Source organism: Falco punctatus, assembly GCF_963210335.1.
Source record: "Falco punctatus genome assembly, chromosome: 11".
Classification (NCBI taxonomy): Eukaryota; Metazoa; Chordata; class Aves; order Falconiformes; family Falconidae; genus Falco; species Falco punctatus.
Genome location: NC_137591.1, coordinates 6,493,122 through 6,519,445, shown reverse-complemented (window position 1 = coordinate 6,519,445; position 26,324 = coordinate 6,493,122). Strand labels below are relative to the sequence as shown.

The 26,324-nt window shown below is 46.0% G+C and overlaps 4 protein-coding genes across 5 annotated transcripts; 2 read left to right on the top strand and 2 right to left on the bottom strand.

Annotated features, from left to right (window-relative positions):
• Positions 1–101: 101 nt before the first annotated feature.
• On the top strand, positions 102–5,080 carry DIO1 (iodothyronine deiodinase 1; the record flags this gene model as incomplete). The annotated part of the gene is made up of 4 exons (XM_080406238.1): positions 102–1,382; positions 3,011–3,154; positions 4,337–4,536; positions 5,015–5,080. The coding sequence occupies exons 1-4, from the start codon at positions 1,052–1,054 to the stop codon at positions 5,078–5,080; spliced, it is 741 nt and encodes a 246-aa protein (XP_080262364.1). The 5' UTR covers positions 102–1,051.
• On the bottom strand, positions 4,562–8,929 carry IFT25 (intraflagellar transport 25). Its single transcript, XM_080406237.1, has 5 exons — positions 8,704–8,929; positions 8,216–8,322; positions 7,520–7,588; positions 6,879–6,922; positions 4,562–6,389 (listed from the first exon to the last, which is right to left on the bottom strand). The coding sequence occupies exons 1-5, from the start codon at positions 8,799–8,801 to the stop codon at positions 6,282–6,284; spliced, it is 426 nt and encodes a 141-aa protein (XP_080262363.1). The 5' UTR covers positions 8,802–8,929; the 3' UTR covers positions 4,562–6,281.
• LRRC42 (leucine rich repeat containing 42) lies at positions 8,929–15,836 on the top strand. 2 transcript variants are annotated; one of them, XM_080406216.1, is made up of 8 exons: positions 8,929–9,234; positions 10,076–10,563; positions 12,697–12,828; positions 13,903–14,021; positions 14,439–14,527; positions 14,611–14,724; positions 14,878–14,962; positions 15,354–15,836. In XM_080406216.1, exons 2-8 carry the CDS (start codon positions 10,091–10,093, stop codon positions 15,608–15,610), a joined length of 1,269 nt encoding a protein of 422 aa, XP_080262342.1. In that variant the 5' UTR covers positions 8,929–9,234; positions 10,076–10,090; the 3' UTR covers positions 15,611–15,836. The 2 variants fall into 2 exon arrangements, with proteins under 2 accessions (XP_080262342.1, XP_080262343.1); XM_080406217.1 differs by lacking the exon at positions 12,697–12,828 and having other exon boundaries at positions 9,101–9,234.
• LDLRAD1 (low density lipoprotein receptor class A domain containing 1) lies at positions 15,536–25,018 on the bottom strand (the record flags this gene model as incomplete). The annotated part of the gene is made up of 7 exons (XM_080407699.1): positions 15,536–20,732; positions 21,551–21,679; positions 22,243–22,380; positions 22,800–23,118; positions 24,336–24,400; positions 24,539–24,593; positions 24,998–25,018. 7 exons carry the CDS (start codon positions 25,016–25,018, stop codon positions 20,587–20,589), a joined length of 873 nt encoding a protein of 290 aa, XP_080263825.1. The 3' UTR covers positions 15,536–20,586.
• Between the last annotated feature and the right edge of the window lie 1,306 nt (positions 25,019–26,324).

Genomic DNA, 26,324 nt, shown 5'->3' with positions numbered 1-26,324 from the left:
ACGCTGCGCCGCGGCAGCCAATCGGACGCTCCGCTGCTCCCCGCTCCCCCCCGCCTCTCGGCCTCGGCACACACGCACGGGGCACGCTCGCCGCGCCGGCCAATCGGAGCCGCTTCCGCTTTCACCCCCGCCCGTCCCCTTAAAGGGCCCGCGGTACGCAGGGCAGGCCCGGGCCCCGCCGCCTCTCTGGGCAGCGGCTGCTGTAATTACCAATGCTATATACAGACGTAGGTTACATAGTTACATGTTTATATATTCTGTTATAAATGTATCTTACATCTTCTGATAATTTGTATTTTTATATATTATCCCTATCTTTTGGGGGTATACCCTATTTTTTATATGTATCTACCCCTATATAATACCCTATATAGCTACATGTTTATATGTTCTATTATATATGTATCTTACATCTTCTGGTAATTTATAATTTTCATATATTATTCCTATCTTTTTGGGGTATACCCTACTTTTTTTTATATATATATACCCCCCTATATAATACCCTGTATTTTTGGGGCATCCTTCCAACCCCAAGCAATGAGTACCGGCATGCAGCAGAGCACCAGAGGTGGCAGAGCAGTAGGAACAGGGCACCGTTGGCACAGCACATGCAGAATGCAAGTTGGCTGTAACAGCCCGGGGCTCCCAGTGCCAGCATCTATGGCACCGAACGTGCAAGCACCGAGTCCCACACATGGGGGGTCAGACCCTCTGGCACTGCTGATGTAACTCTCAGTCTGTGGTTCTGGGAAAATCCTGGTTCAGCTCCTCCAATTAGTAAAAAACATATTTGTGAATAAGCCTTGTAACGAAGCGGTTAGCACTAAAATTCTGCCGCCACTGTAATTAACATCTTTGGTGTAGATGGAGATAGCGTGGCTGACAGGCACCTCATGCAGATGCTGAAGTCCACAAAGAGGTGACAGCATGCAGGGCAAGGCAGAAATGTGGCCAAACACGTGAACATTTTTCCTTCCCCTCACCCTCTACCTTTGCCCTGCTGTCACGGTGTGTTCCCATCAGAAGCAGTCAGACCTTGCCCACCACAATGTTTGGCATCAGGGCATTCCTACAAAAAATCCTGATTCTTCTGCATGTTACTATGTGTGTTGTTGTTGGCAAAACACTGATGATACTGTTCCCCAATGCCATGAAAAGATACATCCTAAAACTGGGTGAAAAAAGCAGAATGAATGAGAACCCGAAGTTCAGCTACGAAAACTGGGGTCCGACTTTTTTCAGCTTCAAGTATTTGCTCTTTGTGCTGAAGGTAAAGTGGAAGAGGCTGGAGGATGAAGCCCTTGAAGGACATCCTGCTCCCAACACGCCGGTGGTGACTTTAAGCGGGGAAGTTTGTCGCCTCTTCGACTTCATGCAAGGTCAGTAAATCAGCTGTGTAGACGGGTTTGGTTTGCTAAGACAATACTTAGAAGAGGGACAGGCAGCTGGCATGAGAGTGGCACAACACGGCAAACCAGACTCAGCATTCCCTTGATGGAAAAGATGCAGCACAGTCACTCCAGCTGTCTGCCTCTTGATTTTCAAAAATAACCCACATTTATCACCCTGGCTACAATATCTCTTCATGCCAGTACATTTAGGAACCTCTCGCAAATGCTGGCTCTGTCTGGAAATACCATGTCACTGAAAACCAAGATAATGATTTGTTTTAGGGAGAGAAGACCTGGAACCAGAACCATGTGCAGGGATTCAAGAATATTGGCTGTCATTCCCTGTACATAAAGTCCACACCAGCTCCCTTAGCCAGCTTAAAGCCTGGAAAGCACACAGTGGGTTTTTTTCCAGATTCAAAGTGGCTAGAAATAATGCAGGAGAAAAAGTAGCTGCTGTGTACTTTGTCCACTGCCTCCCACTGAGATCTCTGTAGAACATGGAATTAATCATTAAGCTGCAGTCTTGATCCCCATGGGAGGAATGGCATCCTTCTCTAACTCTGCTTTCCTAATTATATATAGATACAGATACATATATTTATGTAGAAAATAGGATGCAAATTTGGAAAAGAGATACACAACATCTACAGGGAGATACCCTCTTTATTAGCTTCTTCAGGATATGGATCTATGTTAGCAGCAGTTTTTGAAGTTAAACCTGGCCAGAAGGAAAATCTGAACAAATTTCAGATAATTTAGCATAACCATAGACTAAAAGAGGTGCTTTAAGATCTTGCAAATTCTTTCACATTGAGGCCTTGCAAACAGATGCTAACACCTGTGGGCATACGCTGTGTTAATTTGTAAGCAACTGCACAGACACTCTTGCCAGTGGCTTGTGTAACATTAGTTTAATAAATAATATATAACCAGAGTTCTGTTTGGACAGGAAATTGCAGAAATACATTGAAAGCATGAAAGCCTGTGATGCATGACTGAAAAGTCTGCAGCTTTCACTCAGCTCAGCTAGAACCAATGCCTCTGAAAAAAATCAAGACATGTCCTGTCAGCTCATTAAAAGGCATCAGGACTGTGTACTTGTCGATCCCTGAGCTGCTGTCCTTTGAAAAACCTTGCAGATGATGATGATGTTTAGTGTTTTTTCATTTCCTTTGTACTAAGGATCTCGGGGAGGCTGTGATGTGCTGCATGCTGTATATCCATTTCAGATCAGTTCCCTATCCCAATATGTGGCTAATTTGCGAATCGGCTCTCCTGATGAGGACACGAGAGAAGCCGCATGACTGCACCAGCCCTCCTGTATTCACTGGGCTTTACCAAGGAAAGGGTCCCCCTCCGTTAAGCTCATTGCTGGATCTGGCACAGGTCAGAGCCACACCAGGGAAAAGCAAGCATCTTTATGCCTGTTCTGTTTAGATGCAGATGTTCTGCTGCCAATTTTAATGTCCTAAGAAGAAAGTTATGGGATAGCTGACTTAGCCTACCATTGCCCTGGAAACTCTGTGGCAGAGGCTGAATTCAGTACACATACTCAGTTCTGTCCTTCCTCCCTCCGCTATTTTAACCACCAACTGTCCTGGTTTTTTTTCCAGATAATAGACCTTTAATCTTGAATTTTGGAAGCTGCACCTGACCTTCATTTATGTTAAAATTTGATGAGTTCAACAAGCTCATCAAAGATTTCAGCTCAATAGCAGATTTCCTTATCATCTACATCGAAGAAGCTCACGCAGTAGGTACAGTACAAACATCACAGTAATGCCTACCAAAACTTCAGACACCTATCATTCCCTTTAGGAAGACTGTTAGCAAAGGAGGTAACTGCAAATGGAGAAGAAAGCTTCCTCACATCAAAAGTTGCAACACCAAATCTAGGCACCAGTTTGTATCCCTAATTCTCCAAAGATATTAGTCACACATGTGACTTTACACCAAGGTACTCCTGCTGAAGGCACTCATCTCTGTGAAGGTGGAACACATAGTTCTATCTTTACAAACTTCCTCTCAGTGTCGGTACAGCTCCTTTTGGAAGGAGAAGAAAAAAAAAAAAAAAAAAAAAGCAGTTCATAGAACAAAGGTTAAGTGTACAACGTCATCGTGTTTTTAAAAAAATAATCCATTTTTAACATGTTTCAGGACTCGAATTTGAAAAATTTAGGAAACGGACTATACATGCTCCTTTATCTACACTGGACTCTAAGTAACACATTGGCGCTGATTTTATCCCAGGGTTAAGGCAGTTGTCTAAAATGTAACATTTACAGTTTTCAAGTTTTCTAACAGTACATCACTCCCGGTAGCTGAGAAGCAGGTAATAGTCATCAAAACCTTTTAGTAGTTTCTGCTTTACTAGGAAGAGTTGTATGCGAATGTGCATTTGCATACTCCTGCAAAAGGAAGGGGCGCTTTGGCTCAAATGTTTCACTTCTCACAGATCTGGAAGTATGTTTCATTGGCTTAACTAGCAGGGTCAAACAGAATGAACAGACTGTGTTAAATGAACAGATACCAGCTCATAGCACTACTTGCCATCATAAAATCCTCCCTGTGTCAATAATTTTGACAAACCATACCCAAATAGGATGTATGTCCCCCACCTGATACCCTTCTAGGGTTGATTTATGTGGGAAAATTTCAGCTAAAATACATCAAATATTTCCAAATCCAGGGCAGGGGAACAATACGGTTTACTGAAATTAAAGAAAAATAAAATAAATCTTGAGACCATTTATTTCAAAAGCTGTAGGGCTCTCATACTCTGAGGGGGGGCGGGGCTTTCATTTCACAGCAAGTTTTGGCATTAGGAGTAAACTGCAGTATTCTTGTAACACAGTTTTTTGGGATATGACAGAGTACATTCCCACCCTCAACGGATATTCAAAGTGTTCCTTGCTAAATCCCTTTCTCATTTGTTTTAGATGGATGGGCTTTTAAAAACAATGTTGTTATTAAAAATCACAGAAGCCTCGAAGATCGAAAAATTGCAGCACAATTTCTTCAGAAAAATAATCCTTTATGTCCAGTGGTTTTAGACACTATGGAAAACCTGAGCAGTTCAAAATATGCTGCATTGCCAGAACGACTGTATCTACTTCAAGGAGGGAAAGTCATCTACAAGGTAAAAAATAATAACAAGCACAATATATTGAGATTTTTTTAAATTCAAAATAATTTGAGGATGTTTTACATTTAACAGTCAGCATTTCATTCTTTTCAGGAGCTAAAAATTTCACAATTCACTGTAACAGTGGAGAGAAAAGGACTCGCAGCAAAACCAGTCTAGGCCTTTATAATGTACATATTTTATGTACACTTCAGTCTTGCTCAAATATTTATCTTTTTGCTCATTAGGAAACCTAAGTACATCTAAGCTGTGAGATCCAAGAATGCTTTCCAACTCCAGGATCCAGTTACACTGCCCTGTCCCAGTTACACAGCAGGGTATATAACCCGTGCATACACCATCTCCCATTCAACGGCTGCCATGCAAAGGAAGCCCATGCACACCTGCACACAGTTCTGGTGCAACAGCCAAGCTCTAAGGGACTTCTGGTTTGACTGCTTGAGCAATCACTATGATTTTATTGCCTTTGCAGGGAGGAGTGGGGCCTTGGAATTATCACCCCCAGGAAATACGTGCCATCCTGGAAAAAATGAAATAGAAAAAGAAAAGGACTTCAGAGTAAAGATGGTCTGGATAAAAAAAGCTCAATTAATAAGTTTTCATAGACATGAGTGTAAGGAAGAATTTAAAAATAATATATTGAGACAACAAGAAAAAGAATACTATGTGTGCATCTAAAGAACACTTATAATGCGGTTCATCATCTCTTTACCTAGGTTTTCAAGTCTCACCACAACCCCAGCTACTGCACTGTAGTATCTTACCATGCTTACACAACATGCAGTGATGAATAGTAGTTGGGTCCATTGAGCTGTCAGGACTGGATACCAACGCTTACATTTGTAAGGAATATTGTGCAGGATGAACTTCAGCGTGGTAGCATTTGCAAAAGTCGACTGGCATGCAAAACAACTGATTTCACATTATTAAGGTTCTCTTTCTCTTGTATACGTACAATTTTCCTAAATAGTCACTTCCACTGACTTCAGAAGGCTTCTGAATAAGACAATCTCTATTTACATTTGTTTCTATTGATATTTGTTATGACAGTCATAGCATAAAGCACAGGCGGCTGTGACCCGATTGTAGAAAATATTTGTAGAAACAAGAAAAATAATCTGCAATTATTAAAAATCTATCAGAGCACTTCATACAGCTTTCGATTATTTACCCCCACTCCTCTCCTTCCTTGGGTTATTTCTAAGCGTTAGTAGATGTTTATATTCATCCTATTAATCTCTAAGTTTGCGTTGATGAGAAAGTTGCCAATTTAAGAACTTTTGAGGGATTTGTTTGACAGTAGGAAGTAATACTCCCCACCCTTTAAGTATTTCACACTTTTTTTTTCTTTCTATTTAACTCAGAGTGCAAGGGAAATTTTTACAGAACATCGTTTTAATTCATACATTTTGAAAGCCTGATATAAACATACTAATTTAAACAGACTCAGTTATGCTGAAGTGTTCTAGGGTAATGGTCTAGATTATAAAACTAGAAAGCTGTCACTACAATTAACAATAGTACTACACTTAGGTCAGACTCTATGATCTTTAAAGTGTTTTCCAAACTATGTGATTGCATTCTGTTACATACATTAAAGTAGTGGGGAATACATACTACATCCATACCTTCAAAAAACACTTTAATACAAGGTTTTAATAATAAATATTCTCTGCACTACAGATATAAAAATGTAACTTCTTTATAAAAAAACCCTGAGGTACAAATTTAAGTGGGACTTAAGTGTTTTCTGCTGTGCCCTCTGCCATCACCCGGTGCACTGACACAAAATGATCAAAGGCTGATTTGATAATGAAACGCAAGTAAGTGGCTTGGCAATCAGGAAGCTGTAGAAGGAAAAAAAATGTTATTGCATTCTCTGTAGTAACATAACAATCAAACAACTTCTGCAGAAGTTTTTTAGACAGAAGGATCTAGATATTTCTGCATCTGTTTTCAAATTACACATAAATCAAGCCCTTTCAATACCACTAGCCAGCTTTGGAGTTTATTTAGATGACAGCAATTAAAAAAATTCCCTTCCCTCCTGAATACTGCAGCCTTAAAGGCAACAATTGAAGGAGGAAAGATTGCCACACTTCTGAAAAGAGCTCTCTCACATAGTTAGGAGCACTAGGCAGGTGCAATTTCATACCCTAATCTACAAAGGAGCAGTCAGGAAGTGCAATTTCATATCATGACCTACAAATTCCTGTATCTAACATCAACCTAGCAATAATAACTGCCAATAAAAACATGTTTTGGTTTTTCACGATTTCTCCCCAGTTAGTCTAGACATCCCATTTCATGAACCGCTACTGACTGTAAATACTCACTGGAAATTCTTCCATTTGAAGCTGTCCTTCTGTGTGTTGCAAATCTGGAAAATGTATTTTAAAGCAAATAATGAAGAACAACGTGCAATGCTGTGAGAAGTTTCCACTGGACTTCAGAGTCTGAGAGAGTTTAAGAACCATGAACTTACACTGCATACAAAAATTGTTCTTTTTTTAAACAAGGTGATTTAAGAGAACAAAAGAACAAATACTTTTTGCAATATCCCAGTGTGTATATATCCCACTCATTACACTGTTTTATAAAATGTCACCCAAGAGGCATTAAAAAACCCCAAAACAAACAAACCAAACAATGCAGGAAACGGCTATTATATAAAAATGGCTATATACAGGAAACTCTATTAGACTATGTAAGACTGTTTTTAATTTTTGGAACATAAAAGCAAATGCACAAGTAGTGCTTTTAGCCCTTATACAGCATTTTACATCTCCAAACTGCTACAGAGACCAGCAGTGTTCACAAACTTCATTTAAATGTGCCTATTAAGTTAATACCTAATAAAATAATCATCAAGCCACACCTGACTACTCGGCAAGTAGACAGGGGGTTAAAATGACTCACTGGAAAAGATCAACATTATTCCCACGAATTCCCTGCTGCTTCAGATTCACAATCTTACCTTTTTCAATGCACTGTTCAAAATCTACTGGGTCTTCAGATACGCTTCTTTCAATCCTTAAGGTCTGCACTAAAATACATATGAAGCATCAATACAAATTCTGATTCTCTTATTGACAATTATATTTAATCCATCACTTTTCATCTACAAAGCACTTTAAAAGCACTAACTAATCCATTCTTCCTCTAACTTCTGGGTCAGGTAATACAACCACCACCCTCGTGTTCCAGGTTGGACAAACAGTAAATTTTCAGGACTTTTATGTAGCCTTTGCTCATGCTCTGACCTTGTAACAGTCCTTTCTGGTTTTGAGCTCACGTTTTCCAAAAAAAGACTAAGAGAGTTCTGTCATACGAAATTATAAAAATCAATATTAAAAAAAAATCATTAAAAGAGTAAGTATTGTAGTCCTGTCCATTAAATTAGAACTGCCATCACTGTGCAATAAAGCAGTTAACTATAAGCTCAATACAAGGTGTTAGAAGAACAACTAAGTGCTGGTGGGGTAGATTTTGTATTTTTTTATTTATTGATGAACAACTTTGGACATGAAGGACAATTACTTTGTCAAGTTACACCTTTATGAACCTGGTAAAAGCACTTACAGATTATGACATTACTGTGAGAATGTACATGTAGGCACAGACACCCACCTTAACAAGTACATATTACCCACTGCGGCACGTGAAATCTTACCCAAGTAACACTGGATCGTGACTTTGCTGATTTTTACACATTTAGGAAAACCAACAATGAATTCCTGTGGGAACATGCCTGTCGTCGTCCAAAACGTTTCTGAACTTCTGTGGAGAGACAGGACAAAACCCCTGCATCATTTCCATCTACAACCATCCTGATGAAACACTGTTCTCAAACAAACAAAAAATAAAGCTGCAGAGCCGTTTTTACTGGGGGTACTTTAAGCAAAGCCCGGTAAGCACGGGGGAAGCTCTCCGCAGGTATCAATGCTTTGACGTTCAGGCTCCGTTCCCGAGCAGCACCTCAGGAGGACTCGGAACCTGCGGGGGTCCCACAGGTTTAAAATAAATACGTAAAAGTTGAACCGTGCTGCAGCAGCAGCGGGCAGGCACAGGCCAGGGCGCGGCGGGGAGGGCGGCACCGTGAGGGACCCCGGGGGCAGCGGCCGCCTCCCGCCGGGCCCGCGCCCCCTCCGGGCCCCTCACCCGTCCAGGACGCTGCCGGCGGGGTGCTGCTCGTCGCTGGAGGTGGCCAGGACCAGGGCGGCCCCCGCCGAGCTCAGGCACCAGTCGGCGGCCCTCATCCCCGGGCGGCGCGGAGGGGAAGGCCGGGCCGGCCGCTGCCAGGCAACGGCGGCGGAGCCGCCCCGCCGGCGGGAGTGCGCGGTGCCTGCCGCGGGGTCCCGCCGCCTCACAGGCGCGGGGCAGCCAGAGCCCCGCCCGGCGCCCCCGGGAGCCGCCCGGCCCGGGCCCCGCGCGGAGGGCTGCGGTGCGGCGGCGGCGGGAGGCCGGGCAGCTGGCAGCTCGCCCCGCCAAAGGCCGGCGGCGGGCGGACAGGACCCCGGCGCACCCCCCGCCCCTCCGCCGCCGCTCCCGGCATGCCCCGCGCCGCCCCGGCCCCGCTCCCCGCCCCCGGCGCGGCTCCGCCCGCCGCCCGCGGGCGCTGCGGGATGGGCGGCGGGAGCGCCGAGCCGCGGCCCGGCTGACGGCGAGTCGGGGCGGCCTCTCACGGGGCAGGTAGGTGGGGGCCGTGGGCTGCGGGCAGCGGGGCCGCTCGGTTACCTGCCCCACGGCGGGGACCCTTCCCCTTGCGCCCCTCGGGGCTGCGCCGGGGCAGGGACGATCCACTCACAGACCCCCCGCGCAGGGCCCGGCCCCTCCGGGCTGGGCCCGATCCCCTCGGTTCCCTTCCCCCCGCGCAGGGCCCGAGACCCTCAGCACCCCCAGCCCTCCCTCAGGCAGGGCCCGACCTCCTCCCGCCCGGCAGGACCGGGCCCCGGCCCCTCATGGCAGGCGCCGGCAGGACCCCGTCACTCCCCTGCCCCCTGCCGTGGCCCTCCGCCAAGACCCCTGCGCGTGAACCAGACCCCCCCGGCACCGGCTAGGCTGGCCTGGGGAAGGGGCGACAGGGAGCTCCCCGCCCTCCCAGGGAGGGACATTCACCAGCAGGCTCCATTGCCCTGCTGCAGTCAGCCATTTGCCCTCCTCCATCCCTGGCCTGCAGCAGAGCTGTGGGGGTCGCTTCCCACACAGCCCCAGACCCCCTCCCGCTGCCCGTGCAGGGCCTGGGCCCAGCCCTGGGCCTCTGACGGGCACCAAGCACAGAGCGGCAGGGCCCTGCCAGAGCAGAGGCCCTTCACCTCGCTGCCAGCCCTGGGTTCAGTTCCACTCGTCTGGTGTTTGCGGTTTGATGGCAGACGGCACACAGCCCTCTTCCACACTGCCTGCCCTTCCGTGTGCTGCAGGGTTACGTGACCCTGCTTGGGGCACTGGGGAGAGCAGCCAGGGTTTGGGGTCTTTCCTGATGAGTGTTTTCCTCTGTGGCTGTTCTTTACCTGTCTGCCGTTTGTTTTTGCAGAACTGGTCGAGGGGAATGTCTTACTGTCTCCACTCAGAAAGCCACTTGGATACTGGGCCAATATATGTGCGCGAAAATGGGAAGCTGCACATGGTAAATCAGGATGCAGGTGGCGTACAGAATGTCACTCCCAAACCAAGACCTTTTAGGCTATTTTCCAGAGGATTTTCGGTGGAGCTTTGTATGAACAGGGAGGATGATAGGGCGAGGAGACAGAGGACTGATCATTTCATCTTCACGTACACTAAGGAGGGGAACCTCCGGTACTCGGCCAAGTCTCTCTTCAGCCTCGTGCTGGGTTACATTTCTGACAACGTTGATCACATTGACTCGTTGATTGGTTTCCCAGAGCAGATTGCTGAAAAGCTCTTTTCAGCTGCAGAAGCAAGACAAAAGTTCACAGAACCGGTAACGGGACTGAGAGCTCTACAGAAGTTTACTGAAGCATATGGCAATTTGGTGCTATGTTCATTATGCTTACGGAATAGGTAAGTGTGTTCAGTAACAAGTATTGTCATCTGCAACTGCTTTTGCTAGCATGCTTAAAGCTTCCCTTAAATTATTCTCTCTCAAAATAATAATTAAAAAAAATAATAATCTCTCAGGCTTGTGACACCACCACCACTTAATGAAATAACCGGAGCCTTATCTGACTGTTCTGCTCACTTCCTTTTGTCCCATTCCTTTCCTACAAGTGTAGGTGTTGGTTTCATTCTAAGTTACAAATCATAATACAGGTAACAGATTACATCAACTAACAGGGGATTTTATGTGAAGGATTAAAGCTGCAACTGTTTTTTTAACAATAATAATCAGCACTTCCTTAGCAGTCTCTGTTTAATGCCTTCTCATGTATTTCATGGGATGACTTTGTAATTGCTGTTTATAAGCATTTCAACATACTTAGCTGACAGTACAGATAAAATACACCCTTGCAAATTGGATTTCTTTACTATAAGCTTGCCACCCTGATTAATTTTGGGGGCTTGGAAGATACACACTCGTAGGGAAGTTACATACTTTGAAGTCAGGCAGGTTTTACCTTAGTTTATTGCGCTTCCCATCCCCATATTGAATATGCTTCAACAAGGTTCTGATTAGAGTCTAGTACCAGTTTTTCCATCTTCTCAATGTTGTCCATGCTGTCTTTCACTAAAAGAGACTCCTATCAAGTTTAAAACTGGAATATGTTTTTGCTCCTGCTGAAGTCTTTCCCAGTAATATAACCAGTCTATCTTCCATCTGTACACTTGAAAAAGGGACGGTTTATCCAGTTTAATATCAAAGTACAGGCGTATTCATCTCAAGTGCCAAGGGTGTTCTGAGCACAGTAGGAATGTTTGAGCAGAGGTCAATTATCCTTTGTTTTATCCTTTAAACCTACTCCCTTTTTATCTCTACTACAGATACTTTTTATGGGCTTAAATCAGAAATGAAGTTACTTCTGGCATCTTTTGCCATTACAGAAAGCTGAGTTAAGTGTCGAGTCTTTGAAATCCAGGAAGTAAGGTATTAAGGCATTTTCTGATGAATCTTATTTCTAAAAGAGCCCGCTCTTCTCTTCACAACTCTGCTAGTGGTATCTCTCAAGAATTGGCTTGTGCTCTGACTATATGTACTGCCTTCCACATAGCTGAATTGCATGGCAAAGGGATTTGGTGGGGTAGTTTGATAGGTGTACTTGTAGTGGGAGGATATTAAGGTCCACTTATCTGCATGGCCAAAGAGATGTTCCTTGAGGGATCACATTAGTAAGTGCCCCTCATTTCAGCAGCAAAGATGCTGACCTGAGGGTTTGTCTTGCCATGGGGAATAAAAGGTAAATTCAGAAGAGATTTGTGAATTTGGGGCTTGTCTTGCCATGGGGACAGTAAGAGGTAAATGCAGAGGAGGTTGGTGAGGTAGTGACTGCTACGTGCTGATTACTGCATACTCATGCATGCCATTCTTTAGTGGTTTGTTCCAATCTCTAAACCTCCTACTGAATAGTTCCAGCACAGATGTTTGCATGGCTGTGGAGTGAATCAGATCAGGGAACCAACACAGCTAAAAAAATAACCCACTGAGTAACCTGCCTGGGGTGTAGTCACAGCTCTAGCTGGAATCCTGCAGGTGTCCAGTAGGACTTTAATCTCTAGTGAATTATTTTATTTATGTATATAAAAAGTAAAATTTTGCAATTTGACAAACTATCCTGATAGATTTGAAGTAGATTTTAAACCTGGATGAACATGGGTTTGTCCGCACACTTCTTAGATACTGAGGAAAAACAGTCTGTGAAGTTGGTTTATGGTAAATCAGAATATATATTTTGCATTATTCAGAAATAATACAATAATAATCTGTAAAGAGGTCCCTAATTGAGATGCTTGCAGGTTGAAGTCTTAATTGATTGTCCAGTATTTTGAATCAAAGCAAAACCTTGACATTCGTTCAAGGAAAAGCCTGGGAATTCAGGTATGTTGTGTGCAGACCGCACATGAAAAGGTAGTTAGGACAGCTGGCTAATTTCTGTCAATTTTCACATAGGTTCACATAAGAAACAACTGTATTGTTTCATCTTAAGTATCATCTTAAGTGCCTGAACACTGATAGTTTGGGTTTTTTTCCCCTCTTTGCAGATACCTGGTTATCTCTGAAAAGCTAGAAGAAATTAAGTCTTTCCGGGAGCTGACATGTTTAGATCTCTCCTGTTGTAAACTGGGAGATGAACATGAACTGCTGGAGCACCTCACCAAAGAGGCTCTGTCTAGGTATTGATTTCTTGACACATAGCTAAAAATGACACCTTCTTTTCCTATTACTAAGGAGTTCAAAGAATCAGACTGTGACTTTAAAGGCAAGTAGCAATGTATAGGTTTGAAGGTTTTTGTTGTTCGTAAAACCAGTTCTTGAGGTAAACAAAATACAGAATTTATTGTACACAGAGCACGTGATCCGTCCGGAGCACATACTGAATCATAAAAGGTCCTACAAATGTCCAAGATAATTAACTGTCTCATGTTTTTAAATCAACTTTTTTATAATTTCCATTGGCCAGGTAAAAACTGCATCTTAAGCATTTGGAACAGTTTTACATTTTTATTTTCTTTTTTAAAGAAGGAACTTTATCAGCCACATTTTTAACCAAACCAGTGTTCCAGATAAAGATTTCTGTGAGGAGGAGGTTGAATATTTAGTTAAACATTTCAAAATAATAAATTTTGTCATTCTGTTTGACACTAAAGATTGAAAACCAGAAAATTTTGGAAATCCATAGGCAGGTTGACTGCTAATTAGGGGACTGCTAATTTTGGTGCGTTTTGCATCAAGGTTTTGTCTTGAAGCGCTCTGGAGAATATTTTAGTGTTATGTTTTCCCCTTGAGATTTTTTCATGTGTTACAATACCTTACTGCTTACTTAAAATCATTACCATATCTCTTACCAAATTTGTCCTTTCCCATTTGCCAAGCAAAAATGCAAAAAACCCCCTGTTTTTAGTTTAGTGTGGATTTGAAATTGGCAGCCTTGGTTTAAAGAATTTCAGTGTATAAAGAGCCTTATTGTCTCTGTTAGCAAATGCTTGTGCTCTAGGATTGGTTTGTGACTGGAGCTCTGGGAATAGCTGGTCAAGTAAGTGCTTCTGTTGAGCTAGCAGAGGCAATAGAAAAATATTTTTTAGTCCTACTAACACAGGCTTCTTGCTTACTACTTTTTAGTAACGTTAACAAAGTAGGCTGAAGGGTTGGCACCGGAAGACCCTAGCCTTCTGACACAGGTTTAGGACATGTTGCAAAACTGTCTAAAATAGTGACTATAAACTATGTGCTTGTGTCTCTCCTCGCAGCGTAAAACGGCTTCTCCTGAAAGACAACTCTTTATCAGATGCAGGCCTTCGCAGAATGACGGCACCAGTACGAGTACTGAAAAAGGGACTTGAGAATCTTTTGGTATTAGACTTGTCCTGTAAGTACTTCATGGTTTAACATTAGAACCAACCTGTATCCTTTCTGGTAAAGAATTTAGCCTCCTTAATACTGAAGGAATGCAATTAAACTGATGATTCCTATGAGCCAAGTACTCAACCCCAAATGTCACCAACAACTTTCCAGAAGGCACAGGTCATACCTGTAGTCTCAGTCACTTGCTACTAACATAAATATTTTTAATAGTTTGTGAGCTGTTATTGTAAATATTTGTATTCTGATCATTAGAGGGGGAAAAAATCAGTTTTGACTCACTTTCAAAACACGAAGCATACTACAAAAAAAAAAGGCCAAACCCCCTTGTTCCAATATCAGCTTTTGGAACCAATACATTCTTGGTATTCTGATCATCTTTCTCTGCATCTTGCAAGTTAGTTGATTATACTTGGTCTTACAGGTAACCCTAAAATCACAGATGTGGGAATTGGATACCTTCTTTCCTTCAAGAAATTGAATTGTTTGGACATTTCTGGGACAAGTCTCAAGGTAAAAAAGCATCTGCCTAAACATACTGGACAAGTGTAATCAAACGTTCTTCCCCTCTGACTGCTTTTTTCCCTTTTCACTAGGACGTTAATGCCGTCATCAAGCGGATCCAAATACAGATTGGCCTCGTTCACTCAGAAGTGCCCCTGAAAGAATTTGATCATAGTAACTGCAAAACAGAGGGCTGGGCAGAACAGGTATGGGGTTTTAAGTCTGTTCTACTCTGTAGAAATTGTCCTTATGGAGTACTAAAGCACTGAATAGGAAAGAATAAGTGCTAAGAGTTGTTTCAGGTGATATTTCTGTAAATATTACAAGAAACTTTCTAATCCCTTCAAATGTTATTTCAGACAGTTTTGCAGTGGGAGCAGGCAGTTATGGAGGCCATCAAGCCACAAGACAACTTGAGATCCAGGACAGCAGCTCTGCACTTCTGTACGTAACTGCATAGAGACCACATAGTTTATTTGTTTTCTTTTCTACAAGGAATATTTTCATACTTTTGGGTTTGGGTTTTTTTAGTACAAATAGCATCTCAGGTGTGTAATTTCAACCGTTTGTGTAACTGCATTACAATGTGTTTGAATCTTTTCATTTGTTAGACTGCTGGATAACTTTTAAAGTATAGCATGGCAGCATGCTTAGGGCAACATAAAACAACTGGGTTTTCTCCTTAACATAAACGTTATTTTTCCCTCTGTACATTTTGGCAAAGCAGTCAGTATGCCAGGCTGGCTTGGCCAAAACAACTTGCAACACAAATATGCATTTTACAGCGTAATTCTGGTTTTCCCAAAATCTAAACTTGATTTTTCTTTCCCTGTAGATGGCAAGACACACAGAATAGAGGAAGTAGTCAAATGCAAGCTGGTGGAGGCAGAAACAAAAGCATCTGGAAATTTGCAGTTTTATAAGGAAAAAGTTCAAAATTGCCATTTACCTTTGAAAAAGGAGGTTGCAGGCAGCCATGAATTAAAGAAAAATAAAAAAAGAGTTTTGGCTGAACAAGAGAGAGAAAGGACTTCCAAACAGAAGCATCTGTGCCTCACTGTGGAGGACTGGGATTTGTTAAATACCTACTGAGTCACAAAGAAGTGGGTCTTTTGTTTGTTGTTTTCTTGCTGATGACAGGATTTAGACATACTGAGAGGGAGTAACAAAGGAGACCAGTATTGTTAAATCTGGTTGCTGTGATATGCTTGTGGGTTAACATATGCTTGTGGGGGGACAGGGTCGAGAAGGCTGACTGTACTACTGTATATTTTCAATACACAATTTTTTCAAATAAAGTTTTTGTTGTCATCCTTAACTAATTCTTCTGACGCAGGTATTATTCACAGAAATAGCTGGTCCTATCCCTCCTCCTCTCTTGCCTCCTGAGGGGCAGGAGGCTAATCCCTGCAGCTCATCTGAAATGAAGCAGCATTGTGCTTGTCAGGTGCCCTGGGACATTAATAGTGCTGGTAGAACATAAACCTCAGCCTGTAAGCACCAGGCTGTGCTGACAGAGCTCTGACAAAGAGGAAGCAAAGAGGGTAAGCACAGGCCCCAGGGGAGGAAGGCAGAGAGACAGTAACCCCTCGGTAACAGTTACTGCAGAAACCCAAGTTAGAACAGAACTCCTCTATCATTTTAGCCCAGGAAATGAAAGCTGAAACTGGGTTACTGTAGAGATCAGACTCTGCAGTTGTAATATATTCTCCTTTATAAGCAAAGTCAGTGCATTTGGGAGCATTCTGTGGTTTAAAACCCACTCTCAGTTTGTGTGCATGCCTGCAACATATTAAGTACTATCCCGTTTAAAACCATCCAGAGAAGTTTATAATTCAAATATGAATTGCGCATACTTGCTGTAAAAAACCTAGATACTCATTCTGTATTTGTCTGAAGCCAGGAGTACAGCTGTAACGCTGCAGGTGTGTTTGTCACTGAATTCCTGCCCTGAGAGTTTCCATCAAAATTGGCTGAGGTGCACAGTGCCTGTGGCTGGGCACTGCGACTATCACTGTGCCCGTATGCCTATAAGACCAAGAATTTACTACAGGTTTCCTCTACTAGTGCTTATTTAGAGGATATCTCCCTTTTACACTGTCGTTTGCCATAATTCAGCAACAAGAAAAGCAACATGTCCTCGGAAATCATAAAGAGGCCCAAGAAAACGAACTTCACCTCAAAAATGCATAAAAAGCGGAACCCCTTTCTCTCTTTGTTCACTTATTGCTGAGTTTTCCTTGGAAAAGGACTACACACAAACAGAACAAGCATACTTGCATTCAAGCCCTACAGTTTTTTTCCCCAGAAACTCAAGGCTATTAATAGCTTCCACTGACGAAGCTTCAGCGCTCTGCTGAGACAAATAACGGCACAAATAGTGACTTAGCAAAACAGCGTCTCAACAGGGAGGGAGGTGACTGTAGTGCTCACGTATAACCCCCCTCCTGCAGCTGGCTTCTGGTTCAGCAGCCACCACGAATTTCTTTTGCCAGCCCTTCCACCGCTGTGGAGATCTGCTCGTCTGACCACGGAGAGATGCGTGTCTCGGAGAATCGCATACTCGGTTTCACATCAGCAAAGCAGCTGGGAGCTGACGCCTTGAGCCGGAAAATAGGCACATTGTGATTTGACATGAACGGTCTGCCCAGGTCACAGGCTTGTCGGTAAAATAGCACAGTACATCTTTCCTTTTCGGAAGAGGCGTTTTAGAGCACTGTTTCTTATGTTCTTCGTTCCTGGTACAATTACTCCTTTTCTGAGGTTTCTTGCTAACCAGCAGTCTTCCTCTTTTAAACACACCACTGTGTAAATTTTATCCTAGGAAGACTTGGACACACTTACCACTATGTCCTCAACCCACTAAACTCTCTTTATTGCTCTCTGTGAGGCGCACAGCCTCCGATGACCAGGAACAAGGCAGTAAAATAAAATTACAGGAGGCGGCTCGTTCTGAAATCGATAGGCTCGGCCAGGTGCCTGCTTAAACTGCCTGCTGCGTCCCTGGCTGTTTCCAGGCTGGCTTCTGAGTCTTGCTGCCCACAGACCGCTGTGTTTCGTGTCTTCTCTTGGCTAGTTCTCTTCACAGGTGTAAATCCAGGGCAGGATGAGTCCCCTGTTCCTCTCTCCTAACCTGAGGCCGTTAATTGCAGCTTTGGCCTCCCAGGAGCACTCACCGTGAAGTGATACAGGGACACCAGCCAGACAGCAACCCTGGGGCTCTACCCTGCAGGCACCAGGTGGGTCAGCTTCCCTGACACCAGTAAACCTTTATGGGCTAGCTTAGGTGCAGGGATCACATTCCTGACCCCATTTCTTTGTGGTTCAGCTCAATTACAAAGCTGAGAGATGGCAGAGAGGAAGACTGCATTTGGTTTCCTCTTTGCAGCCAGGGATACCTTTCACGTCCCCTAAGCCTGTCTGTTCCCTCAGCCTCCTGCTGAAGGAGAAAGAAGGTGGCACAGTAATCTTTCCTGCCTTAAGCCAGGCATTTACCTTCTTTATCATGTCTCACAGTAAAGTTAAGAATTCCCAGATCTCAACACTGTCCCCATCTAGCCAAGGCAAGCCACCACTTGAACTCTGCTGCAGTGGAGAAGCATCCCTCCACACAGCAAGCACAAACATCCAACTCCCCACGCTCACACGCTGCGTGCCCCGACTCTTTCCTCTTCACCCTTGGGAGCATCTTAAAACTTGGCAGAGGTAAGCTGTGGCGATGATCAACAAATATTGGACTGGGAGAATACAGCAGCTGCCACATGGGTCAGTCTAATCAGCATCCTCTTCCCAACCACAGCAAACATCAGAGGCTCCAGAAAGTCATGGCTGTCCCAGTATCCTTGATATAGAGCAAAGTGGGTTTTTACCAACCACATCAGCGGGATCCTATGCTGAGCGTCTCCATATTTTTTTAACAGCTGATTAGTTCAATCGTTACCAGCTACAGTTATTCTGTTATCCACACACAGTTCCCATCACAAGGGATAAGATTCTTCTTCCTCTCCTCTCCCACCTTCCTTTGACCGCTGCACCGCAGAAGCACGCAGCAGTTGTAGCCCACCTGCCTGCTCCCAATGCAGTGAGTTTTCCGTGCATCTTCCCACTTCAAAGCCAAAGAACAGGCAAGGAGCCCATGGCTGAACCCCACCGGAATCAGAAGAAAGCTCTTCTTCCCCAGGAAGGAGAGGCTGACCCAGTACCGCTGCCTCTGAGCCCCTCCTCCTTCAGCTCCTCTTAAGAAATGCTGCAAGACTTCCTCACTGGTCATCCCAGAACATGCTTTGGGGTAACAAGAGGAACAACAGCAACTACAATTAGCCAGGCTTTGTTTGCCAACGCAGCCTTGTTGAGGCGTTAGATGTCTGTGATTCTCCAGCAAAAGCGTGCATCTCTATTTCAGGCTTTGACTGAAGCTGGAAGCTTGCAAATGAGAAACGTTTACCTAGAAAACTCCTAACACCTCTCTTTGGAGCTGCAGCGCTGAATGCACCACGCTAACGTTTTACAGGCACAGAGAAAGCAAGCTATCCATCCTAGCCAGGCATGGAGAAGGACAGCTTATTAAATGCAGCTTTAGAAGTTTCCCGTAGTACCTGTTCCGTTACACAGAGTTTTGCCATCTCATTCCGGGTGAAGTATGAGTCAAGTGTACTGTAAAGCTGTTTTTAAAAGATTTCTCAGATCTACAGCTGTATCCCAGCCACAAGTTAGAAAAAACATTCGTTGCTGATACAAGTCATGGTGACATGCAGAGTTGCAGATCACAGGGCAGAGACAAAATGAGTGAATGGGGTTTTATTTTTAAAGATTGGTGACCTGGGATGGTGGTGGGAAAAAGGCCATCTGACATTTATTCTGGGACTAGAACCATAAGCGCACTCACTGTAAATGCAGGTTTTTCTTAGAGACGGTGCTTTAGACACAGGTGAGATTTTTCAAGGAGTGGAGACAGAGCGCATCTTCCTTAAATTTCAGGGGCATGTCCATATCTACATCCTGAGGACTGCTTTGAAGGTTTGGCTGTCTGATCCTGCTTTGCTGGCAGAGGAAACGAGCCATGAACAGATCCCCTGTCATCCCATGCTGCCCCAGGAGCAGCACTCTGTTTTCTGCTGCTCTCTGCTCTGAGGCTGTGACTTTTTTTCCCCTCCTTTCTTTGCCAACTTCAGTGAAAACACATCCCAGCCCCACGGCTGTTCTCAGCCTGCTAAGCTGCTGCTCCAAAACTGCACATCCCCAAGAGAAGTACATTTTATACACATGCTGGTTCCCTGCCCTGAATTGCAAGGACAGCTACACAGTCACAGGAACACGGTGATTTATCTCCACAAATGCTGAAACCTCTCCAGTTTTCCTTGCCATTACGCTCTCTGTGTTGGCCTTCACGGTTTGAGAGCACAGAGGTGGCCTGTGCAGCAGCTCCCCAAGGTGCCATCCTCAGCACAGCATTCCCAAGGAAGCATCCTGGCAGCATCAATGCAACGGCCTTCAAAGCCACTGCTGAAGCCATCTGTGGACGTGCTTTGAACACAAACACTCCACCTGCCCGTGAGGCTCAGGAGTGTGAGGAGGTGTCGGAGGGAAATGCTAACCCAAGGACTAGGAAGGCTCACCTCACTCAGCTCCTGCTCTTCAGGGCAGGACTCAATGTACCTTCACCTGGCTGCCGGCAAGGCACCAGTATGTCCATACAGGAGATAGCCCTCACCGCAGCTGGCCAGGCACAGTACCTGTGTGGGCAGCAGCCGGTGAACGGGCTCCAACAGCCATTGCACAGCCCATCACACCAGTGCTGCGAGGCAGCGCTCTGCCCGCCTGAAAGCGCCTCAGCCTCATGAGACAGGAGAGAGAACCCCCGAAGGTGTCCCACCGCCAGGGTCTGACCTGCCGCGTGGGCTGCCCCGTGGGTTTCGTCCCCATCTCTGTGCCGGCCAGTACGCTGCTGCTGAGGATGTACTTGGGTTGGAGCTTCCCAAGGAGGCTGGCGGAGCGGGAAGATGCCAAGGCTTAAAGGTGACGATGCAGGAAGCACCTTGCTGCCACCAGCGCTGCTGGGTGCCAAGACTTCACGGCCTGCAGATATACTCGTCGGACCAGCTGAGGCAGTGCTGGATGCTGTCCCGGCACAGCCTCCTGGGGATGCAGGAGCAGTACTCGTAGAGCACAGGGCTGCAGTTCCACCACTCTGACCCACACGGGGGGCAGGCGGCCACTGGGAGGGATGGAAAACAGAGAACAGAAATGCTTCTGCTCCACTGACCTCTTACATCCTTTCTTATGTGGGTAGCGACCCTTCCACCCCCCCGGGCACCTACGGGAAAGCCACTGGTGGTGGTCCTGCGTCTGTGAACCCACTGAGGAGGACACTCGCTTGGTGCTACTTGTGGGAGACAACCACAGAATGTGACATTGTGATGACCTTCATAGCAGATGTGCCATCTCAGGAGGAACAGCTAGCCATAAGTTATTTGTTTGGGGGATGGGTTTTTTTTTCTTTTAAACAAGCTACTCTAGAGAAAGCTGCTGATACAGGCAGGTCTTGCCCCAGGTTCAGAACCAGGGGGGTGACAGGAACAAACCTGCTGCTCATTTTGCAAGAGATTTAACAAGATGGCTTTGAAGCTGCTGAGGCATGCTTAGTCCCCCCAGCCCTGAGACGTACTTGCCTCCTGGCCAACAACCAAAGGCCAGTCTGAATGATCGTTGCTGCCTACAGCTATGCATCATGATGAAACCGCTCCACACTCAGCCAGCCACAGAGGAAGAGCAACTTTTGGGGCTGGAAGCAAAGCACAGAGCCTTTCCCCTCACAGTTGCCACCAGTCTTTGACACAGAGCCCTTGACAGCTGACGGGATGGACCTTGCATGGTTCATACTCATGTCCTACCCCAGCTATTTTGTGTTTTAGTGACGGATGCCAGCCTCCAGGCATTGCCAGGAGCATTGGTGAGCACCATACCTGTACAGCCTAGCTCAGTCCATCAGCAGAAAAGATCTTTTGCCCAACAGTAGCCAGAAGAGAGACTTACAGCTCCCCAGCTCGTCAGAGCAGTCTCCACAGTCGTTCATCCCATTACACCTCTGATCGGCATAGACCCAGTACGCAGGGTTACTGCAGCGGAAAACCAGGAATCCTGGAAGGCTGTGGGGCAAGTCACCTGCAAGGGTGGACACACGGCACATGAGCTCCGTGTACCAAGCACAGATGCACTGGCTGAAACGGGGGTTGCAGCTACCAAAGGCTGCTGTCATGGAGGGGTTGGTCGGTCCTTCCCCATGTGGTGTCAGGGTGTGAAGGATGCAATGGACGGGGAAGCTGCGGTTGGGGAGGGAAAGGGATGCTCGCGGCTGAGCCAGCAGCAGCAGTTTGGGTGCCCCAGGAGGCCTCTGCTTTAATGAGTTTTTTTCCCCAGGGTAACGGGACAATAAATTAAATACATAAGGATACAGATTGACTAACGGAGGAAAACTGCATTGTGGTTTTAAAAAACCCCCAACACATCCAAAAAACAAACTGTAGGAAGGTCAGAGGAGCTTGGAGTCTTTGATTCCTGGTTCTGGGCAGTGCCATCTCTAAGTATGTACCCTACAAAGGATCTGCTGGGCTCATCTCCTCATGTACACAGCCAGAAGCACAGAGCGGGGTTAGAGGGACACGGGCTGCTCTATCTCACAGCAGGAAGATGAACCCAGGAAGGACGGTCACAACAAAATCACTCACTGCACAGTTTCTCCTGCTCGTCCTCTCCATTCCTGCAGTTGCTGACTCTGTCACAGACCTGGCTGGCCAGGATGCAAGTCACCTTGTCATCACACAAGAAGCCTGTCTGGTTATTGGAGGCTGCACAGAAGCGGTTCACTGAAGGCAAAGCAAGAAACACTTCATTTTCCAACATTTTCATGGTAAGAAGAATAGATCAAAGGAAAGAAAGGAGGATTTCTGAAATTCGTTTGTTGTTCTGGAAATAACCAAGGGCCAGGATTAACCTCTGGTAGGTTCGTGGCACAGTCTGAAAACTATACCAGTACTCTGAAGCATGATGGGGCTACCCAGAGCAACCACAGACCTACGGAGCAGGACACCAGAGCCAAGGAACAGCCAGTGGTGACTCTGGCTGTGCCAGGCTGGCATAGCCCCGCACTGCCCTGCTGGTCCCGCTCCTTCCTCCCGGCCTCCGCCAGGAACAACCACCCCACGCACGGTGATCGACACCAAGGCTCTTCTCATTTGTTTTCTGCCTCCCGTACCGAAACGGTAACGACTCTTGAGATAACAACCTGGTGCCTGCGGCAGGAGTCCCAGTGCCAGCGCCAAGCCCACGGCGCCGGCGAGGACAAGCAGTACCACAGCAGGGATGCAGACGTGCCTCAGTGTGCAGCCCCAGCAGGCACGGCGTGGCTGGCGGCGCGCTGATGGGAGGCAAGAGCGAGAGGTGAGGGGCTGGGGAAGGGTCTTGGCAGGGCTGAGTGGTGTCGGGGTGTTTCGGAGGGGAACGGCACAGAGCCACCGGGGTGATGTTTTGGGGGCTCTGCATATGGGACTGGCAGGGGGCTGCTGCTGGGTTGTAGGGCTTGGTAGTTGAGATTTAATATCTAACTACAACATTAAACACTGCCTCATAGGGAATTTCACTGCTTGCAATGTGGAAGAGCCTGTACCGCTGTTATGGAGCACCGGGACTAAAAAGCACCGGCAGCACATCTCCATCTGAGCTCACCCAGAGCAACCGGATGCAGAAGGATGGGGGAGGCCAAGCCCCTGCCTGACCGGTGGGACAGCCATGCCCTTTTCACAGCAAAAGCAGCCAAAACACAGGGCAGGTCGGTGTAAGGCTGGGACAGGTGCCCTCCCAGAGTTCACGGCAAAACTCCTCAAGGGGTAAAATTTCATTTTACAGCGCTTTGGTCTTTCTGCCCCAACCAGGACTTCAACGCTCCCACAGAACAATGCTGAATTATTAGCTCAAAACTGTGAGAACAGGCTGAAGAGCAGCCCGTTCCCTCCCCAAAGACATCTCCAGGGTACAAAGGGCAGCGACCTTCCAGAGACTCCAACTTTCTGAAAGTCACGTACATCAGAAAGCAAATCTGGAAGCTAAAGGCCAAACCCCCAGTCATTGCAACACAGCAGCAGCGCACGCAGGAGTGACGCTGATCCACCGCCCTCATCTCAGCAATCTGCAGCACCACTGTTTTGCCTCTAAACCAACACTGTGTTTTCTTGCATTCCTTCCTATTTCCAGACTGACAGGAAAAAAAATAAAATTAGTGTGGTCATCTGCGAAACACATTAACTGGTCACTGAAGACAACTGCGTGTGTAATTGGATTTTGGTGTTTCTGAACTTAAAGAGCTTTGATTGAAAAAATTAGGATTTGCCTTAGCTGTGCTTCGTATTTACTCAGTTGTTGTGTTACACAAAGGCAAGTGAAGGCATGGCCGTTGCTCGATAACAAAGAGATCCCGGCTGCAGCAGCCACCCTCTCCGTCACGCCTGAGGAAGGATCAAACACACAACATTTCAGCTTAACAGCAGAGCGGGGAGTCACAGCACGCCTGTGTCTGCAAGACATCACCTTTCACCACAAAGCACCGCAGTTGCAAACAGACAGCGTATAAAGTAATGGCAGCGATGAACTGTTGTTGCAACCCCATCTCCAGGTTTGCTATTGATTCCGTTTGACCTCACCTTCTCCTCCAATGGACAACATTTGCTCAAGTGAGTTTGGCTATTAAAACATATAGAAAGCCTGTAGCAAACTCACTATGAGCCTGTGACAGACAAGGATTACCTATCATGCTACTATACCATACGACTGCCAACTCCAGGCCAACAAAGACCAGCTTAAGTTCATTAATTTTATAGTCTGCGTCGTTTACTACACAGAAAGGGAAAAAAAAAATTGAATCAGTCTCAACAGACCACAATTACTGGTTGTATTTTACATGACACAGATAGTTTCAATTGATTTATACTTTAATAATAAAAATCTTAAGCTCTGCAACTTAACCGTTACCTCTTTCTTCAGAGAAGGACTTTGTTGAATCAGAAGTAGCTACATCACCATTTCGCTAGAAGGAAAAGGATGAAAGACTGTTTACCCAAGCAGCACACAGGAACCACGCAAGGTACGTGCCTTTCTAGTTCTCATACCCTCTTACCCAGGAACACAGAATGTATTCCTTTACTTTTACACTCAAGCAAAAGCTGCCTCTGTGGAAACGTGGCCCAGATATAATTCACAAAGCCATCAATCAGATCACCTTTTAAATTTTAGTTACCTATTTGTAAAACAAACATGAATGTAAGTCTAGCACTCGATATCAATACTTCCCTTTTGTATTCAATTAGGTTAAGTAGAAATTACTCGAAATCTCCAGTGGAAAAAAAGGTCAGACAAACACCACTCCCAAGAACACATGTACTTTAGGTGACAGCTACATGTGAGATTCTTCCCTGAAGAGAAGGGCCATACCTGGGGGTGAGTTTTGTTCATGCCTCCTGGAGCTAAAGCCCTCACAGCAGCTGGAAGGACTGCAGGGAGTTTTCTGCACCTTAACACGAGTGATGTTACCAGGATACAAACCCCAACAGAGGTAGGAAAGCAAGGAGCGTGCTGCTGCCCGGGCACGCAGGTGGGAGAGGATGGGGAGGGCAGTGCCAAGCCCATGATCCAGCTCCGGTTGGAAGCAGGTTCCTGGTTTGCTTCTCATTCCTCCTGGCTCTATCCTGGTTTCACAACAGGGCAGATTTTGGATGCTCAGAACTCCATCGCTACGCCTGATGCCAGTTGGGAAGATGAATGCTTACTTCTAGCTGATGCTGACTGCATTTACCCCGTGCTGGTCAGGGAGAACCCCCCCCTCGTGATAAAGGAGAAGAGTCTGATCATCTCCGTGTGAGCCTCCTTTCTCCCCACCTCCTCCCCAAGGCAGAGCTGATGTGCCGACCTTGTAGCAGCATCAGCCCAGACTCCTGCAAGACGATCAGACCTCAGCAGAGCTGTGCAGGATACAACCACCTGGAATAGCTTCCCTGCTTGGGCAAGGAGCACAGCCATTAGCAAATCCTCCAGGGTCCTCTCTTTTACTTGCAGACTTGAATTTCCAGGCCTGCAGTAAGTCTTAGCAGCTCAGCCTGTAGCAAACATGAACTTACAAATAGATTGCAGCCTTCTAAATGGGCTGCAGGTCTCAGCACCGCACATGCAGAGCGGAGTTTTGCAGCTTCAAGGATAAAACACGACGAGCAGGCAGCTTTGCCACAGGGGTAGGGGGGAGAAAAAGCACCGACATGAAGCATTCCAGTTGTTCTTGGTTGCAGGAGGGTTCAGAAGCACTTGAGTCCTGCGGATTGTTGCCACCTCACAGACCAGGATTCCTCCCCAAGCACCAGCAAAACTTGCTTACTGGGGCTGCAGGGGAGAAGCTGGCAGCTACATTGCCTACAAGCTGGCCCTGAGACAGTTTCCTCAAATTGATTCAAAGTGCCAAATAACACCCGACATGGAAGAGCATTTACAGCAGCTTCCTTCTCCATCCCCACACACACCTTGCTCTCCATTACATTAACACCGAGCCGATATATGCTCCCGGCAAGCGCATCCGCCAGCCCTGCACTCCTCTGCTCACAGACCAGCCAGGATTAAACACAGCCTTTCAGGAGTGCCTCCTTCCGCACGACCACAGCAATTTGTCCAAAGCAGAAGCTTCCCGCAGGAATACCTCACTGTTCAACTTGGTGCTAAGTAGTTCTCTCCCAAGGAGGATTTGGGGTGAAAACACCAAACGCCAAGTAGCGAA